General features: G+C 42.7%; 1 protein-coding gene across 6 annotated transcripts in view; it reads left to right on the top strand.

Moving 5' to 3' along the window:
- tcf12 (transcription factor 12) overlaps window positions 1–23,116 on the top strand; it is a 156,261-nt gene that overhangs the window by 23,739 nt on the left and 109,406 nt on the right. For all 6 annotated transcript variants that reach the window (XM_060911285.1, XM_060911283.1, XM_060911282.1 and 3 more), the window contains one exon: window positions 17,253–17,355. In XM_060911285.1, coding sequence (XP_060767268.1) covers window positions 17,253–17,355 — 103 coding nt within the window. The remainder of the gene's footprint in view (window positions 1–17,252; window positions 17,356–23,116) is intronic.

The following is a 23,116-nucleotide window of genomic DNA, read 5'->3' as shown; positions in this document are numbered from 1 at the left end:
TTACTTTGTCTTGCACAACACTGTCCTTTCTCTTCTCGTGCCCAGCACCTACAGTAATAACACCAGTGCTCTGTTCACATTTTATGTGCTTCCATAAATATCTAAAAAAAAAATCTTTCAGGTGCCAAAATTTCATCTTAAATGATTACATATCAAATATTTATCATAATAAATAAATAAATAAACAAATGCATACCATACCTTTACTACTACTACTACTGTCCCCATCATGGCATTTCTAAATAAAATAAAAATGCAAATCCAGCAGACCACTTTAAATGATAATGATTGATGATATTGGTGGTCCTAGATATGGAATCTCCGAAATAACGAAGAGTTACCTTTCCAAGGGCTTGGAAATATAGCTCTGTGTAATTGGAATGGAATCATGGATGCATTTCAGATCAGTGATAAGCTGAGATTTCCATGCATGCAAATAGAGTCAGCCAAGGCCTTATTTCATTTCTCTCTCACACACACACACACACACACACACACACACACACACACACACATATGCATGCATCTGTAACAGAGTGTGAAGATCTCTGTTTCTCGATTTGTTTGTTTGTCTTGTACACATTGGTTTGTTCTGGGTGCCCTGTATGAATTTCATTTAACGTCACTCTCCTGTCACTTCCCATCAGAGATCAGTCAAATGTCAGAGATTCTCATGCCAAGTTACCTTGTTTATTTTTCAGTGCCCTTCCCCAGCGCACATCTACAGGCTATAGCTCCGGCGCCGGCCTGATTTGAATTATAAGTTGGAGATGCTTGAGATATCTTTGCTCTAGGTGCATATAAATCAGCGATCCTGACATTGCGAGGGGCGGGCATCAGTGAGCAGACAGCTGTTCCAGTCCTTCATACAACTCTCACTCACACACAATCGCACGTAATCATTGTACCAGTACTGATTCATAATACTGTTTGCGACATCATTTATCGTTGCCAGAGAGTCTGACCTGGACTAATCAATAGCATTTTCAAAACCGTACACACAGTACAAATGGCCGTTTCTCTCTCCGAAATCCCCTTGTGCGTGCCTGACCCCAGTAAAGCGTGGCATGTGATGAGTAAAAGAAAAGCCGCATACCTGTCGTACATGGCATGCTTTCCAGCCTGTCAAACACACGTCCGGCCCACTTAGAACAGAGAGAATGGGGAGATTCCCTTGATCCGCACCTCTAGTTAAATCCCGCTCATATCTTTCCATCCACCAACCGATTAGCCGCCATTTCCACACAACCTGTCTCTGTCATTAGGACTTTGTGTTTATGTATGATGATCTTCCGTGACCATACCATCGTCTGCCATGTTCTGTGTCCGTAAACCATCCTATAAATTGTGTAACGGAATATGGAATGATGTTCCTCTTGCACCTCGGTAACAAATGGTCTTTACCACCCGTTTCAGAGATCAACCCAAGCGTGATTGTCTGTGCATACCACTTTCACATACTGCCTTTTACCCCCGAGAGAAAAAAAAAAAATGCAGGAACCGTCCTTTCCAGCAGCCGTTATCCTCTTGCGGTTTGTTCGTGGAGTGCTATCAGAGAGATCAACCACAGTCGCTCAATAGCAGGCAGAGAATTCTCCTGCAGTGTATACGGCATGTTTAAATCTTATCAGCATCTTCATGTGTCACCACACTTGTGAGGAGGTTTACCAGAATCTCTAATCTCTCAACAGATAAACGAATGTAGCGAGAGCGGCCGTTTATTCGTTAATGTTTCTTTAGTATGGAAAATTTGTCCCTCTTGCCTCTTTTGAGATCATTTCTACCTTGTTTTCTGTGATTCTCAGTCTGCTATTTTTTTAAACAACTGAAAAAAGATGAATTTCCTGTCTCTGTGCTCTCTCTCCCTCTCGCTCTCGTGCGCTCTCTCTCTCTCTCTCTCTCTCTGCTGAGTGTGTGTATGATTAGTTGGCTGTGAACAGGCTCCAGTCCCTGAATACTGACCTTGGCCAGCAGCCAGACTCTGGATCCGAGGCAGCCACGGCCGCAGGCCTCCCGTCTGACAGCCCAATCCGTGCCCCGCCATCCCACAATGCCTCGTCCTGTCCATCATGCGCCGATCACCTGTCCCCCAAACGGAAGAGCTCAGGCTGACGTTCACCTGGACGCAGAACTCTGGCGAGAGAGAACTCTTTAAATGTCGCATCAGGGGACTGGGTCATCTGCTGGAGCGTTGGCCTGCATGCTTAAGCAGTGATTTGACAGTCATTTAGCCAGTAGTAACTGGACAATGACAGAACACACACACAGATAGAGGAACACAGGTGAATGGTGCATTTAGAGATGATGAGCCAGGCATGATTGATGATCTAATGGTCCCAAAGGAGCAGAAACTCCCCCTGCCCTCCCTCATTCACCTCTTCTATCTAGTTTATCCCTGCAGACCTTCCCTTCCGAAATGTTGTCCTTTTCAGGCGCTCTGGCAGCTGTCAGCTCCGGGTCACAAAACGCAAGCAAGCCGAATGCACGACTGTTACGCAAAGACGAAGCGGTTAATTTATGCGCGTCGGCATGTGAACGCATGCTCGATATATGGAGTACCACATAAAACGCAACTGATTTTCGGAGTAGGAAAGCTGACTTCCTCCCTCCTGCCACCTTTCCATAGCTCGTGTTTTTACTAAAGCAGATCATAGCGTGATTAACAGACGGTGGCCTGGCAGGAACACAATATAGAGGGTTTTTTTTGGATTGCATCTGCACTGGCAGCGCTTTACTACTTTTGAAATTTCCCTGTCTCCGTCTGTTTACAAAAAAAAGGTTAAGATTAATTTTTTTTTTTTTTTTTAAACTTACTCCATGTTGAATGTGGAGAATATGATGCGAGAGGAAAGGTCTATAGAAAAGGAAGCAGCAGCCGCTCTGGGACTCCAGAGGGAGTTAATGTTGTTTGCGAGTGCAGCGGCAGACAGATTTTCACAGGGCCTGGGATTAGAACAGCTACAGAGTCTCTTTTATGATGGGGAGCCCTGAGTTTTAAAGGAGCATACTGTGACCGATATTTAGAGCCAAGGCCCTGAAGCTGATAACAGTCATGAAAGGGCAGTGTTTAGCTGCAGAAGAATGAAGAACGGGGTGTGTGGGTGTTGTTTGCAGGCACCTTGGTTGTCGATATAATTTTACCAGCGAAAAATTGTAATAATTTCCAAACATTGCATGTTAGAAATAACGTTGGATAAAAACACACTGCGTACGAGGCCCAAAGTAGTCCGTGTAATGAACTAGAAGCGGAATATTTTGCTGATGCCTGAGTTCCATATTATTCAGGACGGATTGATGTTGGTGTCTGATGAGAGAATTGAGACAAAGTTGTTTATGTGAAACAAATCTCCGCCAGAAGACATCGAGGCACCGTCAGTACAGCGCCACCTGGAAGTGCTATCAATGTGATACGAGCATATGGCTAAGGACAGAGCAACATATTTATTTTTTGATTCCTCTTGATGAAACCAGACCCTGACATTGATGTCAGTTGCTGTGTTCACATATATACCGGTACGATAGTGGTATAACTGTATCGATACAAAGTATACCGGTACAGTTTAGTCAAGTCAACTTTATTGTCAAATATGCTATACATGCTCGACATACAGCACAGATGAAATATCAGTCCTCTCTGACTAGGGCTGTCACGATTACCGGTGTACACGGTTACCGCGCTAAAATATTTTGACGGTGACCATAACCTTCTGAGTGTCAAAACCGCGATAGCTTCCATTTTCGCGAGACTTTGAACTTTCGTGCGAGTTTTCCCGCCGACGCCACTCAAGTTCACTCACTCACTGTCTGAAGTTCAAGCATGGCGGAAGGAGGAGACTGTGGTGGTCATCAAGATGAAGACATCTATCCGCCTTCCAAGCGGATAAAATCGGAAGTGTGGAAATATTTTGGATATTTCAAAAATTCGGAGGGACAACTTGTTGATGACGGTGCTCCTGCATGTAGAGTGTGCAGAAAAAAGGTGTCAGCGAAAGGCAGCAATACATCAAATCTAATGACTCATCTGTGAGACCAGCATCTGTACAGCAAGTGCAAGGTGGTTAACGTGTATGTTTTAGCTGAAATTTAGCTGTATTTCTGCTGGTCATTTATTCAGTTGAATCGTATAAAACGCGCGAGCCAGTTGAGAAAGAAACAAAGAAAACGAATCTCTGTTCTTCACTATTTTATTCAGCGAAGACATCGATTGAGGTGTGTGACTTTGCGCATGCGCACTATATTTGTATCGATACAGAACCGCTTCATCTGTCCGCACTACAGCGTACTACATTTGTGGGTTTCATACCGATAGTTATACCGCTACAGTACCGGTATAGTTGCTAGCGTGGACAGGTGTTGCGGTACGAAAGTAGTATCGTATCGGTACAAAATCCCAAGTGTGGACAGGGTAAATAAGTACTAACTTATAGTGGAGCTTGTTTACATGGTGCAGGTGTCTTTACTGAACAGTGCCGCTCGCTACAGCCTGGCAACAAATGACGACCTAAGACTTCAAATCCTAGCCACTATGCATGTTGCTTTCCCGTCACATAAAACTCGTCGTGAAAGTAAGACGAGTTCTTCTGGACGTTGTAAGGTGGTGGAGGTTATAAGGTGATGACGTGATGGATACGAGTTGTCACATTAATTAATTCATATTCGGAGACCACTTTAATCCTGCTCAGGGGCACAGTGTAACTGGAGCGAGGTGGGAATCCACCCTGGATGCAGTGAGTGTTGTTCCATCACAGGATGCCATGCGCACACATTCACACCAAGGGACCATATAGCAAGTATGAGTTTGGGAGGTAGGAAGAACCCAGAGGACACTCCCTCAGACATGGGGAGAACATGTGTCGCTTTGCACAGAAGGTAATCCAAGATCGGGATTGAGCCAGGTAACCTGGAGTTGTGAAGCAGCACTCCATGCAGTACCATCGTGCTCAAGCCTCAACACCAGGCATTGTCCGAATGCCCGACTTGCCCGACCAAGATGTTCGGGCAGAAATATTTTAGCGAGTTAGGCCCATTCAGGCACACCTATGGTCAGCTTCTTTAAACACAAAAATGATTTCCAAGCGAGTACGTCTCATCTCATTATCTCTAGCCGCTTTATCCTGTTCTACAGGGTCGCAGGCAAGCTGGAGCCTATCCCAGCTGACTACGGGCGAAAGGCGGAGTACACCCTGGACAAGTCGCCAGGTCATCACAGGGCTGACACATAGACACAGACAACCATTCACACTCACATTCACACCTATGGTCAATTTAGAGCCACCAGTTAACCTAACCTGCATGTCTTTGGACTGTGGGGGAAACCGGAGCACCCGGAGGAAACCCACACGGACACGGGGAGAACATGCAAACTCCACACAGAAAGGCCCTCGCCAGCCACGGGGCTCGAACCCGGACCTTCTTGCTGTGAGGCGACAGCGCTAACCACTACACCACCGTGCCGCCCCAAGCGAGTACGTTCCAAAAAAAACCCAAGACGTATTAACCAGCATCCTCGCCTCCCCTGTGATCGCCATTTTGTTTTTTTTCTTCCTGATTTGTAATGGCGATTCTGATTGGCTTGCTTCAGGCGCACGTGCATGTTTGTGTTCGTGTTCTGAAAGTGGTGCATACAGTGTTGACCATCCCCCTATCAAATAGCATCTGTGACTGGGGATTCTAAACAGTCAAAAGACTCAAAAGTGACTGGAGATTGCATGTACACACACGGCGCGTGCATGTACACACACAGAGAGGGAGAACGAGAGAGATATACGTTTGTGGGTAATTCTGTGGATCTGCGACGCCTGCTGGAAGAGAAGAGCAGGGAAGATTGGGAATCGAGCAGCAGTCTTTTGTTTACACCCGATTCCAAAACTTGTCGCGTCCTAGCAACCATTGCAAAGACGCGGACAAAAAGCCCAGAAATTCCTATTTACCCGGGCAAAAACAGTACAGGATTTATTGTGTAGTGTCCTAATCACCAGATCTTTAACTCAGCCACATATAAAAAGTTGTACTCCTCTATGCTCTTCCAGGTTTTCATCTGTGTGTCCGTGTAGAACGACGTCTGCAGCACCAGGTAGTTTGAGATGTCGGGGAACTCAACGGATGGATAATTTTCCAACTCATAATGAATAACTTTTTATTTAAACACAATAAGTTGATCAGCAGAGCTGGTGGGGTCAGGCATGTACAGATACAAATAATTACAAATACAAAAGACTAAAAAGATAGACACTCTTTTGAAGAAAAAAACTTAAAATCTGTTAATTTTCTTTACATTAAGTTCATTAATAGTATGCATAACTATTGTCTTTGTATTTAGTTAGGGCTACAATATGATCAAATTTTATTCTACTAATGTCACATTTAGCTAGTAAATTTTTCTTTCATAGGAAAAATCCTAATGTGTGTGTGTATAAGGATCTAATCTAATTGAGTGGTTTCTGTATCCACTTCTTTTGAGTGGACTTCTTGGTTTTAATAACTTGCTTGTTTGCTGAACACAAACACGGCAATAAGTTCTTGTGTTAATGGACCAGACTCCACTTTTAGATCATTAATCCCTTTTGTGTGAGAATGCCCTGCGTGCATGGTTTGGCTTCTGGCACATCCATGCAGTTTTAAATGCAGTACCTACAATCTAAAAATTTGTTTTTATTGCATTTATTTAAATTCCCATCTGTAACAAGGAGTGATGTTGCGTCCCAGTAATACACTTTACAATAGATTATTAGATTCTAAGAGAATAGATGAGCCAAAATAATTGGGCATCTTTTTTAATGAGCTCCGACTCGTTACAAGTATGACCTAGGTGGGCCTCAAAGCAGAAAAGGTTGAGAACCCCTGGACTACAGGGCCCGGATCTTGATGCACATAATGCTGAGAGGGCAGTCCACCTATGGTGGACGGAGGGACAGCGTGAACGGCGCCCACAATTTGCAGAGGCTGCACAGGAAGCTGATGTAGATGAGGAGGACAGGTTGTTTAATTTCCTCCTAAATGCAATGTCAAACTGAATAAGACAGTACTGCAGTACAGACTCCTGTTTTATGTTTTTAGTTTTATAATTAATCTTTGCAATATTGCTAGTCGTTGTTATCGGCAAAACAAAGTGTGTTTTGTGTCCTAAACTCTATATAAAAAGACGTATTACGTACTAGTACCATACACAAGTCTTGCATATGATTTTGTTTTATGTTTCATGTTGTCAGGGCTTGTCTTGTTCTGTTGCAGAAATAAATGTTGTTTTTAAAAATAAATGTTCTTTTTTTGGCTAAATAACCCAATTACAGTGGGGCAAAAAAGTATTTAGTCAGTCACCAATTGTGCAAGTTCTCCCACTTAAAAAGATGAGAGAGGCCTGTAATTTTCATCATAGGTACACTTCAACTATGAGAGACAGAATGAGAAAAAAAAATCCAGAAAATCACATTGTCTGATTTTTAAACAATTTATTTGCAAATTATGGTGGAAAATAAGTATTTGGTCAATAACAAAAGTTTCTCAATACTTTGTTATATACCCTTTGTTGGCAATGACAGAGGTCAAACGTTTTCTGTAAGTCTTCACAAGGTTTTCACACACTGTTGCTGGTATTTTGGCCCATTCCTCCATGCAGATCTCCTCTAGAGCACTGATGTTTTGGGGCTGTCGCTGGGCAACACGGACTTTCAACTCCCTCCAAAGATCTTCTATGGGGTTGAGATCTGGAGACTGGCTAGGCCACTCCAGGACCTTGAAATGCTTCTTACGAAGCCACTCCTTCGTTGCCCGGGCGGTGTGTTTGGGATCATTGTCATGATGAAAGACCCAGCCACGTTTCCTCTTCAATGCCCTTGTTGATGGAAGGAGGTTTTCACTCAAAATCTCACGATACATGGCCCCATTCATTCTTTCCTTTACACGGATCAGTCGTCCTGGTCCCTTTGCAGAAAAACAGCCCCAAAGCATGATGTTTCCACCCCCATGTTTCACAGTAGGTATGGTGTTCTTTGGATGCAACTCAGCATTCTTTCTCCTCCAAACACGACAAGTTGAGTTTTTACCAAAAAGTTCTATTTTGGTTTCATCTGACCATATGGCATTCTCCCAATCCTCTTCCGGATCATCCAAATGCTCTCTAGCAAACTTCAGATGGGCCTGGACATGTACTGGCTTAAGCAGGGGGACACATCTGGCACTGCAGGATTTGAGTCCCTGGCAGCGTAGTGTGTTACTGATGGTAGCCTTTGTTACTTTGGTCCCAGCTCTCTGCAGGTCATTCACTAGGTCCCCCCGTGTGGTTCTGGGATTTTTGCTCACCGTTCTTGTGATCATTTTGACCCCACGGGGTGAGATCTTGCGTGGAGCCCCAGATCGAGGGAGATTATCAGTGGTCTTGTATGTCTTCCATTTTCTAATAATTGCTCCCACAGTTGATTTCTTCACACCAAGCTGCTTACCTATTGCAGATTCAGTCTTCCCAGCCTGGTGCCGGTCTACAATTTTGTTTCTGGTGTCCTTTGACAGCTCTTTGGTCTTGGCCATAGTGGAGTTTGGAGTGTGACTGTTTGAGGTTGTGGACAGGTGTCTTTTATACTGATAATGAGTTCAAACAGGTGCCATTAATACAGGTAACGAGTGGAGGACAGAGGAGCCTCTTAAAGAAGTTGTTACAGGTCTGTGAGAGCCAGAAATCTTGCTTGTTTGTAGGTGACCAAATACTTATTTTACCGAGGAATTTATCAATTAATTCATTAAAAATCCTACAATGTGATTTCCTGGATTCTTTCCCCCCATTCTGTCTCTCATAGTTGAAGTGTACCTATGATGAAAATTACAGGCCTCTCTCATCTTTTTAAGTGGGAGAACTTGCACAATTGGTGGCTGACTAAATACTTTTTTGCCCCACTGTATACCCCTAGAAAGCATATCAGTGTTGCCTTGAACCGTGTACTTGAAAACTTGCTGAAATACCACAAAAGGAAATTCGGGGGGGGGGGGATATTTTTGAGGCCATTTGCCAAGGTGTCAAAAGTTAACGTTGAGGCCTGGTGCTACCCATGAGTAGTACAATACTACATGAAATTCAAATAAACAATTTTAAAATGAAACCAGGCATGCCTCATTTGATGTTAAAACATCCATGGCATTGCTGTCTTTCTGTCATAGAGTGAACATAAGACACTGCGCTTATTCATTCCAGCATGCGCATACACACACACACACACACACACACACACACACACAAAAAAAAAAAAAAAGTGTGGCAAAACTTTAGTGAAAATTAAGGAGTGAACATTTGTGTAATGGTGGCCCACATGCAGGCTGCATCATTATTTTGTAGCAGGTTTTCTAACGTGATGTCTAAAAACCATGGATGAGCACATTTTGTTGAAGTAAGATCTTTATCCCTCGCTGGCCCGAAGGTCCGAAGGGGGATTATGTTGTGGCGATTTCCATCCGTCCGTTCATCCCAGGAAGTGTGCTCATCTTCTGAAATCAACGCCTCTGACAATTTTTGGAGGAATTTCATGAGACTTGGCAGGATTCCTTGTTATATGTCGGTAATACGCAAATTGTAATTTCGTTCAATTCGGTCACATTTTACCAGAGTTACAGCCCTTGATTAACAAAATTATACTTTTAACCATTTTATGAGTGTGTTTTCCTTCTGAAATCAACTCCTCTCACAATTTTTGGAGGAATTTCACGAAACTTGGCAAAAGGCATCGTTATGTGTCGGTAGTATGCATATTGTTACTTTTTCAATTTGGTCGCATTTTATCAGAGTTGTGGCCCTTGATTTAACAACTTTGTACTTTCACAATTTCAAGAAGGTGTGCTTGCCTTCTGATATCAACTCCTCTCACAGTTTTACTTTGATAATTTCGTGAGGGCGTACGTTCTTCTGAAATCAACCCCTCTCACAATTTGTGGAGGAATTTCACCAAACTTGGCAAAAGGCTTTGTGTTATGACCGTTATACGCAGATTGAAATTTCGTTTAATTTGGGCAAATTTTACCAGTTATGCCCTTGATTATTAACAGACTTGTACTTTGGCAATTTCATCAAGGTGTGTGTGCTTTCTGAAATCAACTTCCCTCACAATTTTTATCCCCCGCTGGCCGAAAGGCCCGAAGGGGGATTATGTCGTGGCAATGTCCATCCGTCTGTCCCGGGAAGGGTACTCACCTTCTGAAATCAACTCCTCTCACAATTTTTGGAGGAATTTCATGAAACTTGACAGGATTCTTTGTTGTAATACGCATATTGTAATTTCGTTCAGTTCAGTCACATTTTACCAGAGTTATGGCCGAGTTGCCAGTGGGGGATATTGTGCTTTCAGAGCACTCTTGTTAAAAATGGCGGTTGCTGGTGCTGCATTGGCTCATGTTTGACCAATCACTCTACACTAGTGTCACTCAAGGTTCCTGTTGTACCGGGAGAGTATCTACTCTGAATTAGGAGCTAAAGTCCCTTAAAACTGCATTCTAAAAAGCATAAACGTCCTCAGTTCCTGCAGCATGGACACACACAAAAAGAGTGGACTTCCTCCAACTGTTCAAAGAACGATGAGAAAGTTCCTCCAGACTGAAAGTGTCTTCTGATGCCATTTGGGAATTAGTGTAACTAGGATAATGGCAGATTTTACTTTGATCAAAAGTGTAAGAGCATTCTTAATGGTGATTTAAAAAATGTTCATGTAGATTAGATAAATAAAAATCAGAAAACTTTAAATTGCTGTTTTAAAGTGCTTAAATGATTTGAAATGCTGGCCTCTTAAGTCCACAAGCAGAGGTGGACAAAGTACCCAACTTAAGTGAAAGTACAGATCCCACTGGTCAAATGTTATTTCGATACAAGTGAAAGTTGTCCAGTCAAATTTTTACTTAAGTTAAAGTACTGAAGTACTTGCTTTTAAAAATACTTAAGTATTAAAAGTGCATTTTCTGTCAACACATTGTTATATTATTGCCACAGCGCTTACAAAACCTAACGCCATTACCAAAGACAGAGAAATGTGAATTCACAAAATGAACGCATGCTGTGCCATCATGGTGGTTTAACGTTGTTAGCTAGTCCGTGAAGCTCCACCTGACATGCTAGCAAACTCTTTTCAAACTCAAAATCATATGCCGCTTTTCCACTACCAACGTGGCTGAGTTGGGCTGAGTCGAGCTGAGTGGGGCTGTTGGAGTTGCATTTCGACTACAACCGCACTGAACCGTGCTGGCTGGAAGTGGGTGGACACATTGGGTGGAGTTAGCGAAAGTGGGTGGACGTCACGTGATGTCGTTAGGCGGCGCAAACAGTGACATCCGTGACCTTTTAAGCCGTAGTCTCACGACCCGGATAGTAAACAATAAACATGGAGTCGTTAGTGTTGCTGGTCTTGGTGCTGTGGCTTGTTGTCACCGACAACGCCAACAGATACTGGCAAGAGCGTATAGATGAGGCGAGGCGCATAAGGCTTCAGAAATTCTCGTAATTCGTAATTCTTCTTCTGGGTTTACGGTGTTTACAGATCCCAGCGTGCTCGCGGGGCGTGTGAGGACACTCCTCCTCACCAATCAGTGCACAGGGGAGTGTCTCCTCACGCCCCTAGCCCCACTCGGCTCGGTTTGGCTCGCTTCAGCCCCACTCCAAAACCGTGCGAGTTTTGGGTGCTGAGTAGGGCTGAAGTGAGCTCAGTCGTGCTGCTCTGAGGTAGTCGAAACGCGAGCCGTGTTGGGCTGAAGTGAGCTGAAAAAGGGTAGTGGAAAAGGGCCAATATTGTGTAGCTAACGCTACTAGAAAAGAAAGATTTCTACATTCTGTTTATTTGGCAAGATTATGCTAAAACACATTTCTGAAAGGACTTCAGATAAGTTAACATTATTCGTGTTAGCGTAACTCCGTTTTTACATGCTAACTAACAGTGTCCAAGTTAACTAGCTATGTGTTAACGTTAGCCGTGGACAAGGCGACGGCAACCTGGCGGGCAAATCCATAGAAAGTCATTTGACTAACCAGACTGCATAGCTATTGCAACGTTATTGCTAGCTCTAAAAGCACAGACAACTTCACTGCAAGCTTTCATTTGGAATAAAATGTTTATATACTTCAATATGCTTCCGCAGGTTGGACGGTGAGTTTTCGTAGGCTGTAATGTGGTTTGTTTTCGGCAAACAAAGCAAAAATTTAAAATGAAATGAATCTTTAATCCTTCAGAAAACTGAAACATGGGTTCTAGGTATGACCATGGGTGTGTGTGTGTTCTCCAGAAGAACCGCCTCCTTCCATTCTGCCATCAACTGATCGTGTTCAAATAATGCTGCGGAGAAATAATTGAACTTGATTTTATCCAGTCTATGGACGTGACGTGACCCTAGTGATTACTGATCGGCTGTCTCAGTGTCACCTGCGGAAAAACCAATCACGTTTTAGAAAAGGAAAGGAAAAAACATCCACTTTCAAAGCTGCTTCATAGTAACGAGAACACTGACAGAAATGCAGTGGAGTGAAAAGTACAATATTTGTCTTTCAAATGTAGTGAAGTTAGTCATAAGTTGCCAAAAAAAAAATACTCAGGTAAAGTATAGATACTCAAAGTGTACTTAAGTACAGTACTCAAGTAAATGTACTTCGTTACTGTCCACAAGACAAAGGATGTGAAAAGAGTTGCATGCGTTACCTGAACTACCGAAGATTTTTGTGCTGGTAGAAAAGCAGTTGCAGGCAGAGACATTAATCAGGATGTTTCTGTGGCGAACGTTTGATCAATTGAAGGTGAGAGCTATTTTTACCTTCACCCATATGTCCCAGGTTGCCTCACATCGTACCTGGGCAAGAAGGATAACCAAATTCAGCATGGGTACTCAAATATGTCATGGCTCACTTGCTGGTGGGACCACGTGAAGGGTTATGGGTAATTTACACTGTTCAGTGGATAAGTGCTCTGTGTGTAACAGCCACATTATTGGATGACAGTGTGATTCAGGACAGGCTGAGACGGTTGACTCTAGTGGTGGTTAGTCGACTACTTGGTGCAGCGTATACTGGTATGGTAAAGAATTTAAGGCATGGCATGGGATATTGCATATAATTCTATAAGTTAATCTGTTTGTATGGTATGTTTTTAAATTGTGTCTACATAATATAGTGTATGTGATGAAGTACAGCACTGATCATGAGTGTTTTATTGCTGTTATTTTATATCACAAGAAACAGTTTGGCGAACGGAAAACTCTACGATTACAGCCGTGTTGTGAAGAGATTTTAAAAAAAAATTAACATCTAAAACAAGAAGCACATTTTCTCATCTCATCTCATTATCTCTAGCCGCTTTATCCTGTTCTACAGGGTCGCAGGCAAGCTGTAGCCTATCCCAGCTGACTACGGGCGAAAGGCGGGGTACACCCTGGACAAGTCACCAGGTCATCACAGGGCTGACACGTAGGTGGTGTTTACATTAGACCGTATCCGTCTCATTTTCGTCGCGGATGCACTGTCCGTTCACATTAAAACGCCGGGAAACGACTCCACAGGCGGAACAACTTGAATCCGCCAGGGCCCACGTATTCAATCCATTACGTATCTGATCCGGTGCTGTGTAAACATTGAGGAACGAGGATACGCTGTGCTGAGCTCTAGCTGACGTCGTCATTGGAAAACGTCACTGTGACATCCACCTTCCTGATTCGCTGGCGTTGGTCATGCCACGTTGGTCATGTGACGCGACTGCTGAAAACGGAGCGGACTTTCACTTCCTGCTATTTGTCCCGAATCACTGCTCGTGCGCTTCACTCGCGTGCTCTGTGAGCTGCGCAGGGCCGGAGTGCGCACCCTCCAGAGGGCACTCGCTGTTCAGGGCAGAGTGATTTGGAGCGCAGGATGCCTGTGGAGCCGAGCGTATCCGTGTATTGGCGTTGCTGTGTGCACGCGAATCGTGTATTGGCGTTGCTGTGTGCACGCGAATCGTTTTAAAAACGTTAATCTGATGATCCGCTGATACGGTCTAATGTAAACACCACCATAGACACAGACAACCATTCACACTCACATTCACACCTACGGTCAATTTAGAGTCACCAGTTAACCTAACCTGCATGTCTTTGGACTGTGGGGGAAACCGGAGCACCCGGAGGAAACCCACGCGGACAACATGCAAACTCTGCACAGAAAGGCCCTCGCCGGCCACGGGGCTCGAACCCAGACCTTCTTGCTGTGAGGCGACAGCGCTAACCACTACACCACCGCGCCGCCCCGTGCTACATAATATGGTCAAAAATATGTAGACACCTGACCATCATACCAATACGTGGTGCTTCCTAAACTGTTGCCACAAAGTCGGAAGCAAAAAATTGTTCAGAATGGCATTGTGTGCTGTCATCTTAAAATTTCCCTTCACTGCAACTAAGGGGCTCAAACCTGTTCCAGCATGACGATGCCTCTGTGCACAAAGCCATCTCCATAAAGACATGGTTGGCCAAGGCTGAAGCGGAACAACTTGTGGTATGACCCCCAGGTCTGTGCCCCAGGCCTTCTCACTTGACATCAGTGCCTGACTTGGAATGCTCTTGTGGCCGAATGGGCAAATCCCTACAGCCACACTCAAAAATCAAGTGGAAATCCTTCGCAGAAGAGTGGACAAATTGGGGGCCAATTTCATATTGATTCCTGTTGTTTTAGAATCGGTACATATTGGTATGATGGTCAGGTGTCCATGTTTTTGGCCGTGTGTAGGTTTGTGCAGTGCCTCCTACTTTGGGACTAGAACCTCTCTCCATTCTGCTCCTGTCATTCTGGTCAGGCTTTTAGCGCAATCGTTTTTGAATTGACATCAGATTTAATCTGCGTACAGCGCTGTGTCCATCTCCGCACACGTTACTCATGAACTCGTCACTGTATAGATATGAAACACGTATCGCAGGTAAGAGCAGAACCAGAGCTTTGTAGTGATGCTGGTCACCTTTGTACAGTATTTGTACATACCAAAGTAATCGCACTGTGAATACAGATTGAACTTCTGCAGAGTAATCTCGTTACTGATTTTTCACGCTTCTGTTCTTGGTTGTGTAAGCCATGTAGTCTCCTAGCCTGGCTAACGCGACTGCAAAGCTCTACGAGCATTTGGTCTGGCCAAGCTATTAAGCCAAACCGTTTCCCAGAGCCCGTGGTTGACCCGCCTCCCTGAAATGCCTCAGTTTGCTACTGGTCGAAGCCAGAAAAGGCTCTGACGAAGCTTAAACCAATCGCATCACTCTTTCCTCTGACGTATGCGACGCGACGGGGCTAATTAAACTCTTACCGAAGCCGGTCGGGAGCAAGGCGAAAACGTCCTTCCTTTCAATAAATACCTCCAGGGCTGCTCTTTGCTCCGTTTTCAATGAGAACTTGCTCCATGTTCGTAATGTTTCTAGTGAATGAAGCGCTTCCGGCATAGATTCTGTAAACAATCTATGGCTTCCGGTCGCAGTTCTACTACGTCACTGCCTTGAACATGCCTCTACCCAGAGCCGTTGGAAATGCTCAAAGGCCAAGTTTACATTAGACCGTATCTGTCTCGTTTTCTTCGCGGATGCACTGTCCGTTTACATTAAAACGCTGGGAAACGGGAATCCGCCAGGGTCCACGTATTCAATCCAGATCGTGTCTGGTCCGGTGCTGTGTAAACATTGAGATACCCGGATACGCTGTGCTGAGCTCTAGCTGGCATCGTCATTGGACAACGTCACTGTGACATCCACCTTCCTGATTCGCTGGCGTTGGTCATGTGACGCAACTGCTGAAAAACGGCGCGGACTTCCGCCTTGTATCACCTTTCATTAAAGAGTATAAAAGTATGAAAATACTGCAAATACTGATGCAAATACTGCCCATTGTGTAGTTATGATTGTCTTTAGGCTTGCCATCCTTCCACTTGCAAGTGGTAAGTGACTTGTGCACAGCGGCTCAGTCCCGAATCATTGCTCGTGCACTTCACTCGCGCGCTGTGTGAGCTGCGCAGGGCCGGAGTGCGCACCCTCCAGAGGGCACTTGCTGTTCAGGGCGGAGTGATTTGGAGCGCAGCCGCTGAGGAGGAAGCGATGAGCCGCACTGACACATTTCTCAACTTACGTGCCGAATTAGTCATGTGATTAGCGTATCCGTGTATTGGCTTTGCTGTGTGCATGCGAATCGTGTATTGGCGTTGCTGTGTGCACGCTAATTGTTTTTAAAAACGTTAATCTGATGATCCGCTGATACGGTCTAATGTAAACCCCACCAAAGTTGATTGGTTCCCGATTTTTCGGGAGCTTGGAAGAGCTGTCGATAGCTTGCCTTGCCAGACTAAGCTCGCAACAGGCCCTCGTATTGCGGCACGCTTAGGATGGGCGGGCCCAGGCTAGTAGTCTCCATCACGTCACAACATACCACGTATCAAAATAAAAACAGAACTTACCCTTTCTGATTTATTCTAGTTGTTTCTCTTTGCAACAAAGCATTCTCAAATAATGCGGTTTTGAAATCGCAGCAAATAAAACAATGATCATTACAGTAAGAGCATATTTTTGCACATTTCTAACTCCGAGTATCCCGCCATCATGTTTTTTATGTTGCCAGATTCTAGACAGTATCCCCAGCACAATTAGGAAAAGAGATCTACTGCCAGGATTTTCTGGAGCGATACGTGTAAAGACATATATTAATTTCATAAGATGTAATCTTTTTTTTTTTTTTCCCCCTTGATGTAAAGGTTAATATAAAAAAACGTGCAAGTATTATCATACCAGATGAGGGAATATGTGGATAGCCTAGATTTTTTTTTTGGGGGGGTGTTACAGCATGTATGGCTCGTCCTTACAATGTGTAAGATAAGAGATTACAAGTAAAGGTAGTAAAATTAGCCTAGGGTTCAAGATTGTGTGACTATGGGACTGTAATATATAAATCATAAATCTAAGTCTCATTTATAGTCTTTTGTAAAAACAAGTGGCTTACTAAAAAAAAAATCCGCTTTTTAAAAAGATGCATCATTAAGTTTGTGCTTTTTATGGTTTCACATGCTTGTGTTGTAGAAGCTGGCTTATCTCCAGGGTTCTCTTGGCCCTTTTAATGAAATGCATCCAAGATTTTGGAAAAAAAAATGTTCCTTAACAACTGGTGTTGAAAAGGAAAAAATTGATCGTTTCAGGGAACGGTTGACCAACTATGCTGCCCGTTTCTGCTTCAGTAATTAGAGGAGTGTCATAGCACTCAATTAGCGGAGCTGGCTAATAATGTGCTTAATGCTGTGATCTCTTTCCCCCAGGGTTTCGCAGACAGCCCTCATTATGGTGATCACTTGAGTGACAGTCGATTAGTGTCCCATGAAGGATTGTCCCCGACACCTTTCATGAGCTCCAGTATAATGGGTGAGTATCCAAGGTGATTGCCACCCCGTCCTCCCCCCGTTTCCACCCTGAGCAAGATTTTTATTTTTCCCCTTCAGCGTGCTTGTCACACATTTAGTTGCTTCACTTTATATTACAGACACTATCGCCTATATATAAATTGCCTCACTGACTGTCTCTCCCTCCCTCCCTCCACCCCTTCTTTCTTTCCTGTGTTGACTGTTCTCACAAGCTGACCCCCCCCATCCCTTCTCAGGGTGGAAGTCACGCCATCAGTACAGTTTTCCATCACAAAAGACTTTCTTCTACCTATCATCAAAAAAGCCAGCAGCTACTTCCACTAGCACAGAGAGTGGGGAGGGGGCGGTGGTGAAACAAGCAGATGTGCCAGAGATCATTTCTCACACAAACCAGTCAGGTCATAAGATTTCTGAGGTCTCTCTGTTCGCTCCACAGAGGTGTGCGAAAGCGAGATGAACCAAGCCGAGTTCCTCTTTTCACTCCAAATATATTTCAGATGTTTTTCCGTCTGAATCGATAGAGGAGGTCGGGCTTCGGCTTTCCCTTTTCTCTCTTTTTTTTTTTTTTTTGGACTCTGCTGCACTTGTGCTCATAAAAATGCACATTAGCAAAATTATCTTGTCTTAATTGACTAATATATTTCCATATTTTTAAAATCATTGTGTCTGGAGATATGTCATGGTGTGCCTTGGGTCGAATTCTTGACCTTCACTGATATTTCTGTATAGTTTAAAGGCTGCTTAAGCACTTTTTCTGTAGCAGTTTTTTTTTTTTTTTTTCAGTGCTGGTGGTTGAGTTTTCATGAGAAATGTCTGTTAAGCATATTAAAAATATTTCCCCAAACTGCATGAATTTATTTAAACAAAGTATACTTGGTTTATTTTGGGCGTGACTGATGGATGAGAGTCGTACACCGAAATTCTTTCTTTCTTTCCTGCTCTGGTGTGATGCGCCGGCACATGACGGCTTTATGGGCAGCCGATTGCAGCGCTTTGTCGCTTCACCCTGGAGACCGGTTGCCATGTAAGGTGGCAAGTTTATGCATGAGCGCTAGTGATGGAGAGATGATAGAAACAAAGTGTTATCTTTCTGCCATTAGTGTGCGTGTATGGGAGGGGAGGGGAGGGGATGTTTGCATCTTCAGTTTTGTGGATACAACTCTAATTATTCCTGTAAGTAGCAAAATATGGAAATATTCGGGAATAATGATGTGTCAGGGAATTGGACAATCTGATAGCGCAGCGAAATTGCGAGAGTTTATCCGGTCAGGATTGGACACTGAGCCTGGGTCTTATCAGATTGAATTTAAGCAATGATATTTGGGATTTACATGGGAATTATGCATTTCGGCGCAACCTCATTAAAACCACGCTCAGACCTTATTACTTAGTAATGAAAGAGCCTGACCCAGGATGAGAGGCGTAATACAGTTAAGAGTCAGCATCAAGCCAGTGGCATTTCTGAGGAAGCACTGGTTCACATGTTAGCGCAGGAAGTGAGTGACCCATTTCCTGTGGTTTATTTATATATTCGTTTATTGCTTTTCTGCTGGAACTGTTTAAAGACAGAGCCACAGTGGTCTAAGTGGATTAGCTAAAGCCAAATCCCTGTGGTCTTCAGTTTCTTCAAGAAAATAAAGTCTTAGGACGGCACTGCCTTGTTTACCTTCTGTGTTGCGATGGGTTGCCTTTCTTTTGTAATGGTTGTTTGTGTGTGTGTGATCGTATTTTATTAGCAAGCTTCGTGTGTGTGTGTGTGTGTGTGTGTGTTGCCTTGTTCAATCTTTTATCCACGTAAAGTATGACATGCTGAAAGCACGTCAGGGTTAGTGGAGGTCACCTATTGTGTACGGTAATGAAGTTGGTACAGTTTTTAGTGCGAGGCAGATGGCGGGTAATGACTGTTTATTTGACATAACGCTTTAATTAGAGTAACCACTACAATACGCTGCATGTCTTGAATAATGGAGATTCATTTAAAAGGTCATTCTTAGTTCAAGTGTCTTTTAATGGTTTTACCAGAGCCTGGGTGTAACAGAAAAGACAGCTCGTTATCTTTTTAAATATTATATTTAGAAACGTAGATGAGCTTGCTGGTGACTGTCAAAGCTGTTGGATTGAGATGTGTAAATCTGACACTCTTTAAATAAGCTCTTGTTTACTGTTATTGGTTGTGTTTTTAGTGTGTTCTTGAAGATGGATTCAGGTGTGTTTATGAAACACTCGGAACAGTCAGTATGGTAGAAGAGCCATTCCACCGAATCGGTGCCATTTCCGTCCCTAGAAAATTATATGTATAAATGCACATAAAAATGTACTTTAAAATACATTTCCTTATTACGCAGAATGTCCTGCACATTGATCTGATTTCAAATTTAAGATATATAATTGTAAGGATTAATAAAAACTACCTAAAACACTGAAAAATAGCATGTGTTACCTGTCCCCGCACTCTGACTTTATACTTAACTATGAAATATTATGATTAAAATCCTTCAGAAACAGTATTTCTTTTGCACTGTTGTGTGACTCCATATCCTATCCATGGTTTCAGTATATTTTTTTCATAAGAAAGCCACAATATCTTAGTTAAAATACACATTTTAGTCGTGTCCCTGGGTTTTCACTCAGTCCTGTTACCCAAACATATTACCCCATCTGACAAATTTGGAACATTCCATAAATCACATGCTCAACAGGAAGTTACATCAGTTGTGTCTTCTGAAGGCCATGGGAAGACCAAAAGTTAGTTCTCTCATTTACTTTTCTGTATATTTGATGATTTTTTAACTTTGACTGATAAGGTCAATGTCAACATACTGTCCTGTTACTTAAATTATTTCTTAGATGATATTTGTTTATTTTAAAAATACAGATTTTTGGTAAATCACTAGAATGTGGTCATGCTATTAGCGATGACGCCATGTAGCTTAATTCCATGCATTAGCTAATCCTAGGCTAAAAACTCAGTCCTGTTACTTTCAGTCCTGTTACTCATATAAAGAGTATGCAGCCATTTTTGACTTCCAAACCTTGTAAAAAAAAAATAACTAACGTAGCCTGAGGTTGACCAATACACATTTTGAATAGTTAAATATGTGTGTTTGTTATTATAATCAGTGTTGAAAAGATATAACAAATTAATTTGGGAGTGGTACAACAAGAAAATGGCACCCATTCGGTGGAATGTCCCAAAAATATTAACCATAAAACAAAACTGGGACAAAAATAGACATTAACACCCAGTAACGAGAGTTAAAATACTGGAAATACTCGCAATACTTCTAAAAAAGTGTGTTGTGCCATTTTCATGATGCTTTTATTACATTATTATATTGCCCTAAAAAGTTTGCAGTACACCTGTGCTACGTGGTGCATCATTGAAGTCTTTTCAACAAATCAGATCTATTTATATCATAAAATGGTTTAAACGAGGCTGTGCTTCACTTAAGCAGAGGATCAAAGAGTGTGACACGTACATATGAAGAAAAGCTATAAGAACGAATGCTACAATCTCTTCCAGTCTGCTCTTTTACCCAGCATCCTTTAGCTACGCCTCTGCACATGGTCACCACATGACAGCTTCATTTCCCCTCAATCTGTGCAGTTTACTTTCCAAATCTCTCCGGAGCACTGGACTTAAGATCTGTACGCTTTACATTTTCACTTTCTTCAGGATTTCAGTGATGCAGAAAGACGCGTTGTGTTCTTCCCTGAATGTCCAAGTTCCTCACTAGCCCTTTGTACAGATGTTTCACAAGACTGGCATAAAGAAGGCACCTCAATATTCCAGTTCTAGTGATTTACACAACTAAATAAAGCCGGCATGAAGCTGCGCCAGTGTGCATTTTTATATTGCAAGCCAGCGTTCCACAACCAGAGGCGTGACGTCACAACAGAGCGTCGGCATCTAGGGTGACGTAGCTACACTTCGGAAATACAAATACCCTGAGCAGACTGGTGCTGCTTTTAAAACAATGGCATGCAGAGGTGGACAAAGTACCCAACTTCATGACTTAAGTGAAAGTACAGATCCCACTGGTCAAATGTTACTCCGATACAAGTGAAAATTGTCCAGTCAAATTTTTACTTAAGTTAAAGTACTGAAGTACTTGCTTTTAAATATACTTAAGTATTAAAAGTACATTTTCTGTCAACGCATTGTTGTATTATTGCCACAACACTTACAAAACCTAATGCCGTTACCAAAGACAGAAATGTGAATTCACAAAATGAACGCACGCTGTGCCACCATGGTGGTTTAACATTAAGCTAGCTAGTCATTGAAACGCCACCTGACATGCTAGCAAACTCTTTTCAAACTCAAAATCATATTGGGTAGTTAACGCTATTCATATTAGCGTAACTCCATTTTTACATGCTAACTAACAGCGTCCGAGTTAACTAGCTATGTGTAAGCGTTAGCCGTGGACAAGGCTACGGCAACTTGGCGGGCAAATCCATAGAAAGTCATTTGACTAACCAGACTGCATAGCTATTGCAACGTTATCACTAGCTCTAAAAGCACACACAACTTCGTTGCAAGCTTTCTCTTGGAACAAAATGTTTATATACCTCAATACGCTTCTGTAGGTTGGACAGCGAGTTTTTGTAGGCCGTGTTGTGGTTCGTTTTCGGCAAACAAAGCAAACATTTAAAACGAAACGACTCTTTATTCCTTTCAGAAAACTGAAACATGGGTTCTAGGTATGACCATGGGTGTGTGTGCATTCCCTGGAAGAACCGCCTCCTTCCATTCTGCCATCAACTGATCGTGTTAAATAATGCTGCGGAGAAATCGTTGAACTTGATTTTATACAGTCTATGGACGTGACGTGACCCTCGTGATTACTGATCGGCTGTCTCAGTGTCACCTGCGGAAAAACCAATCATGTTTTAGAAAAGAAAAGAAAAAACATCCACTTTTAAAGCTGCTTCATAGTAACGAGTAACAAGGACCTTGACAGAAATGTAGTGAAGTGAAAAGTACAATATTTGCCTTTCAAATGTAGTGAAGTTAAAGTCATAAGTTTAAAAAAAATACTCAAGTAAAGTACAGATACTCAAAAAGTGTACTTAAGTACAGTACTCAAGTAAATGTACTTTGTTACTGTCCACCTCTGATGGCATGTGAACCAAGTGTTGAGGTGCTTTTGTTAGCCATGTACATTTACAGTTAGGTCCATAAATATTTGGACAGACAACATTTTTCTAATTTTGGTTCTGTACATTACCACAATGAATTTTGAACAAAACAATTCAGATGCAGTTGAAGTTCAGACTTTCAGCTTTAATTCAGTGGGTTGAACAAAATGATTGCATAAAAATGTGAGGAACTAAAGCATTTTTTAAACACAATCCCTTCATTTCAGGGGCTCAAAAGTAATTGGACAAATTAAATAATTGTAAATAAAATGTTCATTTCTAATACTTGGTTGAAAACCCTTTGTTGGCAATGACTGCCTGAAGTCTTGAACTCATGGACATCACCAGACGCTGTGTTTCCTCCTTTTTAATGCACTGCCAGGCCTTTACTGCACCGGTTTTCAGTTGCTGTTTGTTTGTGGGCCTTTCTGTCTGAAGTTTAGTCTTTAACAAGTGAAATGCATGCTCAATTGGGTTGAGATCAGGTGACTGACTTGGCCATTCAAGAATATTCCACTTCGTTGCTTTAATAAACTCCTGGGTTGCTTTGGCTTTATGTTTTGGGTCATTGTCCATCTGTATTATGAAACGCCGACCAATTAGTTTGGCTGGATTTG

The sequence above is a fragment of the Neoarius graeffei genome, chromosome 27, assembly GCF_027579695.1.
Source record: "Neoarius graeffei isolate fNeoGra1 chromosome 27, fNeoGra1.pri, whole genome shotgun sequence".
NCBI lineage: Eukaryota > Metazoa > Chordata > Actinopteri > Siluriformes > Ariidae > Neoarius > Neoarius graeffei.
This window is presented reverse-complemented; position numbering and strand designations above follow the sequence as displayed.